This window comes from Ovis aries, chromosome 12 (assembly GCF_016772045.2).
Source record: "Ovis aries strain OAR_USU_Benz2616 breed Rambouillet chromosome 12, ARS-UI_Ramb_v3.0, whole genome shotgun sequence".
Classification (NCBI taxonomy): domain Eukaryota; kingdom Metazoa; phylum Chordata; class Mammalia; order Artiodactyla; family Bovidae; genus Ovis; species Ovis aries.
The window spans coordinates 1,748,854-1,760,450 of record NC_056065.1 but is presented as its reverse complement, the minus strand read 5'-3'; the positions used below and the strand labels follow the sequence as shown (position 1 = coordinate 1,760,450).

Genomic DNA, 11,597 nt, shown 5'->3' with positions numbered 1-11,597 from the left:
GGAGAGAGGAGGCTCCAAGCTCTGGGAGGCTGGGCTGGGCAAAACCAGTGGAAGGCCGGCAGCCAGGATGCTCCCTAGATCAAAAGACCGGGGCCCTAATTCTTGGGTTTGTGGCCCTGGAATCAACCATACCTACCTTGTCTCACCACTAGCCATCTCTAACTTAGAAATCCGTTTTCCAGCCTTCAAGAACTCTCCTCAAACACCTCCTGTTTGGGTAAGCTCACTACCACTTTTGGCCATCTTGGTCAACAGGTTTTTTATGTTAAGCCGAAAACGCTGGCCCGTGAGACTTTCATCAAAAGGCCAGGCTAATGCTACCTCGTGAGCTGTGTCCAACGCCTGTGTTGCCCAGCTGAGAGCCTTAAGAGAGCAATCTTGTTCTTTCCGCCCTACCCTAACCTCCTCTTTTCTGGACCAAACATCCCTGGCCCTCCCAGCCGTTCCTTGAAAGTCACGTCCATCCACCGGGCTCCCTCCAACCCTCTGGGCCCCTCCAGTGTGAGAACGGCCTTTTCTGTTGAAGGGCCTCGGGCTGGCATGACGCACCTGAGGTCAGGACTGTGTGATGCACACTGGCTCCTCACCTCCCTGGTCAGCACACGCTTCTGTTAATCCAACCCAAGTCTAACTGACACAGCACTGCTCAGCTTTGCTGCCCCCATTTCATATTAATGGGATTAACATTTCAGCTGCAGGAGTTGGTTTTTTTATCGGCTCTTCCTGCACTTGGAGCATTTCAGTCATCCAGCTCTTCTAGGGACTGTTATTTCCCTTACTGTGACACATAGATATTTGAAATCCTCATTTCAAAGTGTAAGGTCACAGAGCCCTGAAGTACATAAATACAGACCCTGCTTCATTAATCAGTATCCTGGGGGGCTTATGGTGTCTACATGAGCCCTTTTGTGGAATGAGAGTCCATACTTTCATTAGATTTTCAAAGGGCTCCTTCTCCAAGAGAGGAAAAGAGCCCTGGCTAAGGCATAACATCCTTGTTTCTCGGATGAGGGTAATGAGGCACACAGAGGAGACGGCGTTCGCCCCAGCACACGCACAGGACCACGCGGCCAGTTCTGGGAGAGCTTCCTGAGTTCCTGACTCTTACCACGGCGCTCCTAACACTGCGTTCTCTTCTCCGGACGGGAGGGGGCGCTGTGGTGAGGCCGGGCTCCCGTCCTCGAAGCAGGGGTGGCCGTCGCCTGTGGGCTCTGGCGGGGCGTCCAGCCTGGCCTCCTTGGCCTGGGATGTCTCCTCCTCGGCTCCACGGGGCTGCCTCCGGGGGCAGTGGTGCCGGGCGGGGGCACACCGAGGAGCTGTGGCCAGCCTGCCTCCCCATCCAGGCAAGGGCCAGATTCTGAGACGGTCTGTCTTTATTATATCAACGAAACACAAAAAATCCCCCCAAGTGTAAACAGGAGAAATGCGCTGGTTAAGTTACTAATCATTATCTTATTATTAACAAAATAAAGCACTATCTATGTTTACAGTCATAAAAAAAAGAAACAGCTGGAGAATAGCTGGGTGTGGAGCAGGAGAAGGGGGAAGATGGGGGAACAGACGCAAACTCCGCATCTGTCCCTGTGACCCTGCCCAGGGCTGTTCCGGATCTTTGGAGTCAGGTGCCATCAGGATCTGATTTTCTTGGGGAAAGCCTCTGTGAAAGGGACCACCAGGACCCGGGCAAGTTCCCGGTGTGGCGTGGGGCAGGGGAGGGGAGCGGCAGGCGGGGGACAGGGGGAGAGGATGAAGCCCCGCGGACTACGGAGCCCGCCCACCTCCGGCTCCCGAGGGGCGTGGAGCCCCGCGGCCTCGAGAGCCCTCCCAGGCTCCCGCCGCTTCCAGCAGGGGCACCGCCAGAGCTCCGCCCCGCTCCTGGCACTCTGGTTGGGACGGGGCTGAGGCAACAGGACAGGGCCCTCTGGAGGCCAGTACGTCCCCAGCCGCGGGAGCTGGAAGTGGCTCCAGGGGAGCTTACAGGGGGCTCAGGGACGCAGTGACAGAGTGGGCAGGAGCGGGATGCCCGGGGACCGGGGTCAGACGGGCCTGCAGAGACGCAGCGGGTGCCACAGGGGCAAGGGCAGGCACTGGGGAAGGGAGAGACACAAACAGGCCCTGCAAAGAGGCAAGGACAGAAATGCACTAAGGACACACGGAACCTGAGACGCCCAGACTGACGTGGAGAGGTAGCAATTCGGGGACGAAGAGAAGCACAGAGCGCCCCCTAGAGGAGCAAGAACGACACCAGGGGACACAGCCGCGGGAGCTCAGCGGCGGCCCCTGGCACTCAATAAATACCTCATGCGATGCAAGAACAGACGAAAACACGCGCACGCGCAGACACACGTGCACGCGCAGCAGCCAGAGACACGAAAGGCTTGGCAGAAGGTAAAGACGGCAAGGACAGCCAGACCTTTGTGCACAAAGTGATCCTGGTAGTTCCAGGAGTCATCTGGGGTACTGTGGTGGTGATGCTGGGGTACAGATTGGTCCCACGGTGGCTGGTCCAGCCAGAACAAGAATGGAAGTGGAAAACTGTGGCCCTAGAGGAACAGGTCTGTAGCTGCCATACCCCCCAGGACGGGCAGACCTGCAGGAGGGGAGAGCCACACAGTGCCCCCTGGCCACGAGCCCCAAGCGCCCCAGTGGAGCTCAGCGAGCCCAGCCCATCACCGCCGAGGAGGAGCCCCCTGAGGCCACCACCACCTCGGTGTGCCCACAGGGAGTGTGCGGAGGGGTCATCTCCCATCGCCCATGCATCTGCACACGCACAGCTGTGCTCATCTTCCAGCAGGCCCGAGTCCAAGTACCAGTGGGTGGGGTGGCTGTGCCCAGGTCTCCACGGGGAGGAGGGCCAGGCCCGGGCCGCCGGGATCAGTCCGTGAGGACCACCAGCTCCCCGTCGCTCTTCTCCTCGCCCTCTGAGTCCTCGTCCTCGCTGTACCGGTACATCTCGCCGTCAGCCGCCGAGTGCCTGTCCTCTGCGCCCTCGCCCTCCTCCCTGAGGCTGCAGGTGTTGACGATGACCGGCATGTTCGGGTCCAGGCCGCGGGGCACACAGTGCTCCACCAGGGGCTGTGCCAGGGGCACGCCTGCCACCCGCGGGTACAGGACTTCTGAGGGGCTCATCTGCACCTGGCCGGTCTGCTGGCTGCAGGCGGAGGACAGGCGCGGTTACAGGCGTTCCCGACTTCGACCCCAGGCCCACTCTCCTCTGGGCCTCCTCAGGGCAGGTCCTCCCACCCCTACCCTTCTGGCTCCAAGACACACACACCTGCTCCCTGGCGCTTTTCTGATGGCAAATTTATCGCCCGCTACAGACCTGCCCCCGCCCCACGCAGCCCCAGGGCCACAAGCTCAGATATTCCTAGAGGATCATGTGTAAATTCAGTTTGGGGAAGTTGTATATATTTCGTATGCACCAGCGAGTTCCTATTTGAAGGAATCCACTGGGATGCCTGCTTTGGTCGTCACGAATCCTCTGTATGAGCTTTAGTACCCCTGAATTTTTCGAGTTTGTCAAAAATGGGATCCACAGGCACATTTCTCTAGACACCTGCTAGTCCCCAGACAGTCACAAATCTATATCCTGAACCACCAGGGACTCACCACAGTCACAGTCATCCCTGCAGCCACACACGCACAACACCACACAAACCTACGCGTACACACAGCCAAAAGACACACAGCTCCCCTGGAAGCCCACACTAACCCCTGTCACACTCACACACAGCTCCCCTGGAAGCCCACACTAACCCCTATCGCTCACACACACAGCTCCCCTGGAAGCCCACGCTAACCCCTATCGCTCACACACACACAGCTCCCCTGGAAGCCCACACTAACCCCTCTCACACTCACACACACACACACGGCTCCCCTGGAAGCCCACGCTAACCCCTGTCACACTCACACACACAGCTCCCCTGGAAGCCCACACTAACCCCTCTCACACTCACTCACACACGGCTCCCCTGGAAGCCCACGCTAACCCCTGTCACACACACACACACACACACACACACACACACACACACACACACAGGAAGCCCACACTAACCCCTGTCGCTCACTCTCACTCACACACACACACAGCTCCCCTGGAAGCCCATGCTAACCCCTCTCACACTCACACACACACACACACACACAGAGGAAGCCCACACTAACCCGTCGCTCACGCACACACACACACACACACACGGCTCCCCTGGAAGCCCACGCCAACCCCTGTCGCTCACTCTCTCTCTCCCTCTCACACACACACACACACACACACACACACACACACACACACACCTCCCCTGGGAGCCCACACTAACCCATGTCACACTCACTCACACACAGCTCCCCTGGAAGCCCACACTAACCCATGTCTCACACACACACACACACACACACACAGCTCCCCTGGGAGCTCACGCTAACCCCTGTCGCTCACTCTCTATCTCACACACACACACACGGCTCCCCTGGAAGCCCACACTAACCCCTGTTGCTCACTCTCTCACACACACACACACACACACACGCACGCGCGCGCGCGCGCGCAGCCACAGCCGCGGGCGGGCCGCTCACGGGGTCGTGTAGCTCTGGCGGGCATCCTGGCGCCGCGTCCTCATCAGAGCCTTGTACTCGCCCACCCGCAGCCGCTTGCCCTCCACGATGCAGGTGCGCTTGGGCCGCGGCTTGTACTTGTAGTCGGGGTACTTCTCCAGGTGCTGCCTGCTCAGTCTGGCCTGCTCCTCGTAGTAAGGCTGTTTCTCCTGGTTGCTCATGGACTTCCAGCGGGAGCCTGGCCCAGCCCCAGGGCAGGCGGTCAGCGCTGGGCTCTGCTGACACGGCCCGCCCCCTGCGGGCGCCGGAGGCCCCACGGAGGTTTCGGGTCCCAGACACATGTGCCATCATATGTACACGGCAAGGGCCTGGCCCAGTGTGGGCGCTCCGTGGGTGCTGAGCAAATGAGTGAGGCTGGCAGCTAGAAGCACACCCAACTGCTAGCTTAGGACACACCACCCACCCACATCTCAAATTACCCCGCACTCTGGGAAGCCTCTGGTCTGCATGATCTGCGTGAGTAAAAGAGTAGCCCCCAGGCCCTCAACAATCACCAGAGGCCTCAACTGGAGGAGCTGAAGCTTGAAAACAGCTGCGTCTTTGAGCCCCGGCTTGCTCTGCCCTCCATTCCTCCTCGGCCCCCAAAGAGGATGCATACTTTCAAAACCCTTTCTACTGGCAGCCCAAGAATATGTCTCTCTCGCTTCCTGCCAGAGCCAGCTCCAAGGGTCTGGGCAAAGAGGAGGAGAGGTTAGGGAGAGACAGGAGAGGGAGAGCTGGAGAATATGCAGAGATACACTCTCTCTCCCCCCAAGTTTACGGGTGCAGAAGAGCCCCACCGTGGCACAAGACTCTAGGACCCACCGGCCCCGCTTCCTGCCTGATTCCCAAACACCAGCAGACTCTGGCGGGGTTCCCCATGGCTTGGGCCCTCACCCAGTGAGCCCCACCTAGACCCAGCTGACTACTGCAGCCAGATCCTGCTGGACTACGGCTCCGAGAGGCCCCATACCTTGCCCCCCACCCCTCCCCAGCCCCGAGACCCCACTGGCCCTTACCGAGGATCTTGCTGATGCTGGAGTTGTGCATATCTGGGAAGGCTTGGAGGATCTTCCTTCTCTCGTCCTTGGCCCACACCATGAAGGCGTTCATGGGCCGCTTGATGTGGCTGCTGTTCCGGGACTCAGGGAAGTGGCGGGAGCCTGGGGAGCAGGGGAGGAAGCAGCCTGTAGGGGCAGCCAGCGTGGGGTAAGGAGAGCCCCCCAGGGCAGCCAGCGTGGGGTAAGGAGAGCCCCCCAGGGCAGCCAGCGTGGGGGTAAAGGAGAGCCCCCCAGGGCAGCCAGCGTGGGGGTAAAGGAGAGTCCCCCAGGGCAGCCAGCGTCGGGTAAGGAGAGCCCCCCAGGGCAGCCAGTGTCGGGTAAGGAGAGCCCCCAGGGCAGCCAGCAGTCGGGTAAGGAGAGCCCCCCAGGGCAGCCAGCGGTCGGGTAAGGAGAGCCCCCCAGGGCAGCCAGCGTGGGGTAAAGGAGAGCCCCCCAGGGCAGCCAGCGTGGGGTAAGGAGAGCCCCCCAGGGCTGGCGGAAGAACTTCCCTTTCGTCACCACCAGGGGTCACTGGAGCCCCCTGCGGCAGCCAGGGAAGACTGGCAGGGCCCAGGGAGGAGGGAGACCCAGAGGAGGGAGGAGGGAGACCCAGAGGAGGGAGGAGGGAGACCCAGAGGAGGGGGGAGACCCAGAGGAGGGAGGGGGGAGACCCAGAGGAGGGGGGAGACCCAGAAGAGGGAGGAGGGAGACCCAGAGGAGGGGGGAGACCCAGAGGAGGGAGGAGGGAGACCCAGAGGAGGGGGGAGACCCACAGGAGGGAGGAGGGAGACCCAGAGGAGGGAGGAGACACAGAGGAGGGAGCGACCTGTGAGAGGGCTCCACAGACCGCCTAGGGGAGAAGGGGTTGCAGACAGACGCCCCAGGTCTGCCCTGGCCCTGGCGGGGAGCAGGAACGGCCGCAGATCCTCACCATCCACGTCACAGCCCAGCATGGCTTCTTCCAGTGGGTGCACACAGCTGTCCTCCAGCCGCTCCTTGGCTGGAGATGTGTCCACGCTAATGAGGTCCTGGGGAGACAGGGAGCTCGTACAGCAGCCCCCTCTGCACACCCCACTCCCTGCCCGGCTTTCCCTCCGGTAGCCTCGGCCTCTGTGTGCCCCCGGCTCCCCGGGTGCCGGGGAGGGGGCCCCTACCTTACGGAAGGGGGCACTGGGGGAAGTGTCTAAGGCTCCGCTGTGTCCATGCAGCAGCTGTCGGGCATCCTGGATGGCTTTGGTGACGGCGTCCCCTTCACCGAGGAAGCCTGGGGAGAAGGCGGGGAGAGGAACGGAGGGGTGACTGAGCGAGGTCATGTCTTGCAACCTCTGGGGTGATGCACCCTTCTCCCCTCGCTGCCCTGCACGCCCCCAAGGGCACCACTGACAGGGAGTCCTGGTGCCCACAGACGGACGGGAGAAAGGCCTAGATCCCTGATGGTGGGGGCAGGGGGGTGCTGCCCAGTCAGATCCAGCGGGGAGCGCAGGAAGGGTCTCTGGGATGCCGAGTGCTGAAACTCACGGGGGCTGAAAGGAGCGAGTCTAACCCCTGCTCATAGAAACTGTCACGGACCTGTTCAGATCCTGCCCTCTTCACTCTCCCTTAGCAGGGAAAGGCGGGGGGCTTACCCAAAGGCAGGCTAGGGGGGTTGGCCTGCAGGTCCAGCGTGGGGGCCCCGTGGCTTGGGGGACGTGGTCCGCAGTTGCTCAGCTTCAGGTTGGGGGAGCTGGAGGAATTGGGCAGCTCCGAAGCCTTGGGCTTGGCCGTGAGGTTCAGCGGTTGGGAGGGTTCCTGAGGGAGGCGCCAAGGGTCAGCAACACCAGAGGGGCCAGGGGCACGTGGGCCAGAGCGGGGCAGAGGAGACAAGGAGGCGGGAAACGAGGGTAGAAGTAGGGGGCACGAAGGAGCCCGCATCCCCGAGGGAGCCGGGCCAGGGCAGGGTGGCGGTACCTGCAGCGGGTGGTGGGCTGACAAGGGCCCAGGCCTCTTCACCACTGGGGCGGGGGGGCTGTGCAGTAGCTGCAGCGGATACTCCACTATGGAAAAGGCGGCAAGGAGAAAAGTCCTGTGTGAGCACAGAACAGCAGACACCCTGCTTGACGAGGTCCCAGCAGCTCAAAGCGGGCGGAGGCTCGGAGAAGGCCCAGCTTGCTTCCGACCACTGCCTCCCAGCCCGAGTGCTGCTGAGGCCTCCTGTGCCCACCCCAACCCCGTTTCTTCACCCCGTTCATGCCCTTCCCAACTCACTGACTACAGAGTTCCCACCCAACGGCAAGATGAGCTCTATTACGCTGTAGTAGGGACAGACTTTGTACCTACTACAGGCTGGGTGGCTTTCCCAGGTGGTGCTAGTGGTAGAGAGCCTGCCTGCCAGTGCAGGAGACTTCAGAGATGCAGGTTTGATCTCTGGATTGGGAAGATCCCCTGGAGGAGGGCATGGCAGCCCACTCCAGTGCTCTTGCCTGGAATTCCAGAGAGAGGAGCCTGGCGGGCTACGGCCCATAGGGTCGCGAGAGCTGAGCGCGACTGAAGTGACCGAGCACACGTGCATGCACACGCAGGACACGAAAGCAGCTGCCTGGTTTGCAGTCTGTCCTACGTGCGTTAGCAAGATAATCCCCAGTGTGTGGCAGATTAATGGGTACTGGTTTACGTCATCCCATTTTACAGATAGTGAAACTGAGACCTGGAGAAATGACACGGGTGCCCATACAGCAGCCGTGTGGGAGCACTGAGACCTGAACCCAGACCTTACCCCTCTACAGGCACTAGCTCTCTTCTACCTAGCTGGGCTCATTCTCCCTCAAGGAGGCCCAGCCTCACTGACTTGACAATTGAGATGGAGAGATGAGCCATGTAGATAATAAGCCTCTGCCAACGTGATCGGTGGTAATACGGGCTGTGTGCGTGGCATGCCAGACAACTCTGTTCAGCTGGGGGGACCGGAGCAGGCCTCCCAGGGGGAGGGCAGGTGCAGTGGAGGCGGGTGGGTGCCAAAGCAGAAGGTGGGAAGTGAGGGCGGCATGCTGTGGACCAGTGGGGCTCGCGGCCTGTGAAGCCGAGCCTGGGAGTTTGGACCCTGTTCTATGGGCTGTGGGCACCACTAACGCTCGCAAGCTGGCAGCGCAGCTGGTGGCCACAAGGCTCCCTGCCCACTAGGATCTGCGAGCAGATAAAGCAGGTGGTAGCCTGGCCAGGGCAGGCTCTTGTCCCCCTTTTCCGCGAGGCTGTGGTCCCATCCCCGCCCAGGCTCCTGCCCTCCTCAGCCCTGCAGCTCGGCCCGTGAACACCTGGAGGTGCTGTGGTTTTGTGCAGCCCGCCCTCCCCTTCACCCCGCTCCACCCCCAGTTCCCATGCCTTCACCCCAGGAAGCTGCCCTCAGAGCAGGGCCTGACTTTCCAGGCTTTTACGTTTTCCCTGCCTCCACCCTGAATCAGGGGGGCTGACCCAGGAACTATACGCGCAGCCCAAAGGCCTTTTTGCTGGACCCACACTGAATTTCCTCTGCCGTTTCTCACCCGGAACAGGAACATCACCCAGAGGGAGCGGACTTAAAACCTGCTCCCCTCCTGGACCAGTGACGGGCAGCGCCTCCGCCTGCCCCCAGGGCTGCTCCTAAGGACTCGGTGCTCACAGCTCCCTCGCCGCCTCCATCCCACGCTGCCTCCACTCGGGCTATCACCCCCATCTCAAGAATCCCCCCAACAGCCCCCGAACTGGTCTCAGCTCCACCTGGTACCCACCCTGTTCCCCACCACCCATAGCCAGTGTGACAACATGGCCTCTACTGAAACGTCCGGGCGCATCCCACATCCTACAGATGAATTCCAGAGTCCATGCTCAGCCCTGCCGCCCTCCCCAGGCGTTTCCCACTCACTGCCGGCCCACTCCAACACCCCACTGGGCTTCTGGCCGCAGGATCCAGGCCCTGGCCCTCCACCCTCAGCTCCCATCCTCACAAGTCTGCGGCCCCAGGACCCAAGTGAGCACCGTAAGAAGCCCTCCCAGGTTCCCTGGCAGTTGGTTCTCTGCTGTCTCCCTCCCGGGACCATAAGTTCCTTGAGCTCAGAGTCCACATTTCACCACCCCATGGCTGCCCAGCAACTCGTCAGCGCCGGACGCACGGTTGGTGCTCTGTTCTGCGGTCACCGAGTCCCATGACGGGGCAGAGCAGAGTGTGAATTCGGGAGATGTATAAATCAGTTAATGTTCAAGTACTGATATTCTGGTACAGGAAGTGTCCCAGAACTGGGAGACTAGACCCAGACTGGCAGCATCCTTAGTCTGGAAAGCACTTTATGGTCGTGTGCTGTTTCTTTTCATTCTCCCAGTGACATTCAGAAAGAAGGGATTATTTTTCGACTAGACAGATCCCAAACTGAGGCCCAGAAAGGTGACGCTGCAAACCGATGGACGACAGCGATTCCTGGGCTCCTTCCCTGACCTCAGGCCGGCCCTCCCCGCCCACACTCACCTGGCTTGCAGGGGATGGGCTGAATGGGCAGAGCCAGCTGGGAGTCAGGGGTAACAGGCAGAGGTTGGTGGCCTGGGGGGAAGGCTGGAATCATGACGTAAGGCATGTTGACCTGCTGAGGGCAAAGAAACACTGGGTAAGTCCCTGGGGGTCCCAACCAGTTACCCAGCTGTGGTCAGGCCTGGACACACAGAGTGGGCCAGGGGAAGAGAGACACGGGCCGAGGGCAGTTTTCAAAAGGATCCATCTGACCCCACACCCACTCCGTGGGCCCTTGTCTGCTCCCTCAGATCCCCGCTGGGAGGAAGATTTTCTGGGCCCTGCCCTTGAAACAGGGGACAAAAACAAGGGAAGGGGCTAAAGCAAACAGGAGCCCCCATGCTTAGGGTCACGCTTGAGTGGTTCTGCTCAATGCACAGCCACTGTCTTTCCCTGTTCACAACACCTGTGCACACTGGTGTCAGCCCCTCAACCTCCAGCCCTCCCCGAGCCCAGCCCTCCCCCCTTTACCTGGATCTGCTGCTGAAGGAGGTTGATTTTGTGCTGCTGCTGAATCAGCTGTTGCTGCTGCTTAGCGATCTGGCAGAAGGAAAGAGTAGGCAACGGGAGTGTGGCATTAGGCCCCACGATCCCACTTCCCATAAGCCTTTGCAGCCCCATCCATAGCCTGCCTTCCACACCAGTGGACGGACAGGCAGGACAGCTGGACAGCATAAGAAGCCAGCTGGCCAGCCCCCAGGATTTACTCTTCCTTTGCAGAGCTCGTCCTTAGAGACCAGACCGGGAGGGTGGGCAGGAAGCAGCTGGTTGCTTTCGCTCAGAGACCCCCAGCACCCTCCACCCTGGTCCTCTTGCAAGGACTGATGCACCCCAGAGGCGGGAATCCCAGCCCCTTCCTGTGGCTCCCTCCCCACCTGCCCGTGGCCTCAGCCTGCACCAGCCAGGCCTGCCGCACGCTCCCCGCTGTGCCCTGAAGGTGCCCTCCCTGGAGAGCAGAGCCCCCCACGCTCCCTGCTCTGCCCTGAAGGTGCCCGCCCCGGGGAGCAGGGCCCCCCACGCTCCCTGCTGTGCCCTGAAGATGCCCGCCCTGGAGAGCAGGGCCCCCCACGCTCCCTGCTATGCCCTGAAGGTGCCCGCCCTGGAGAGAGGGCCCCCCATGCTCCCTGCTGTGCCCTGAAGGTGCCCGCCCCGGGGAGCAGGGCCCCCTACGCTCCCTGCTGTGCCTTGAGGGTGCCCACCCCGGGAGCAGGGCCCCCTACACTCCCTGCTGTGCCTTGAGGGTGCCCGCCCCGGGGAGCAGGGCCCCCTACGCTCCCTGCTGTGCCTTGAGGGTGCCCGCCCCGGAGAGCAGGGCCCACCATGCTGCCCGCTGTGCCCTGAAGGTGCCCGCCCTGGAAAGCAGGGCCCACCATGCTCCCTGCTGTGCCCTGAAGGTGCCCGCCCTGGAAAGCAGGGCCCGCCATGCTCCCTGCTGTGCCCTGAAGGTGCCC

The 11,597-nt window shown here is 61.5% G+C and overlaps 1 protein-coding gene across 3 annotated transcripts in view; it reads right to left on the bottom strand.

Annotated features, from left to right (window-relative positions):
* Positions 1 to 1,432: 1,432 nt before the first annotated feature.
* The window catches only part of SOX13 (SRY-box transcription factor 13), a 33,607-nt gene continuing 23,442 nt past the window's right edge, over positions 1,433 to 11,597 (bottom strand). The window contains exons 6-14 of one of the 3 annotated variants that reach the window (XM_060395996.1): positions 10,618 to 10,686; positions 10,108 to 10,222; positions 7,584 to 7,669; positions 7,262 to 7,424; positions 6,791 to 6,900; positions 6,463 to 6,664; positions 5,616 to 5,759; positions 4,579 to 4,795; positions 1,433 to 3,151 (exon numbers count right to left, since the gene is read on the bottom strand). In XM_060395996.1, the coding sequence (XP_060251979.1) occupies positions 2,875 to 3,151; positions 4,579 to 4,795; positions 5,616 to 5,759; positions 6,463 to 6,664; positions 6,791 to 6,900; positions 7,262 to 7,424; positions 7,584 to 7,669; positions 10,108 to 10,222; positions 10,618 to 10,686 (1,383 nt within the window). In that variant the 3' untranslated portion in view covers positions 1,433 to 2,874. The remainder of the gene's footprint in view (positions 3,152 to 4,578; positions 4,796 to 5,615; positions 5,760 to 6,462; positions 6,665 to 6,790; positions 6,901 to 7,261; positions 7,425 to 7,583; positions 7,670 to 10,107; positions 10,223 to 10,617; positions 10,687 to 11,597) is intronic. The other 2 variants (XM_027976187.3, XM_027976188.3) reach the window with 2 other exon arrangements.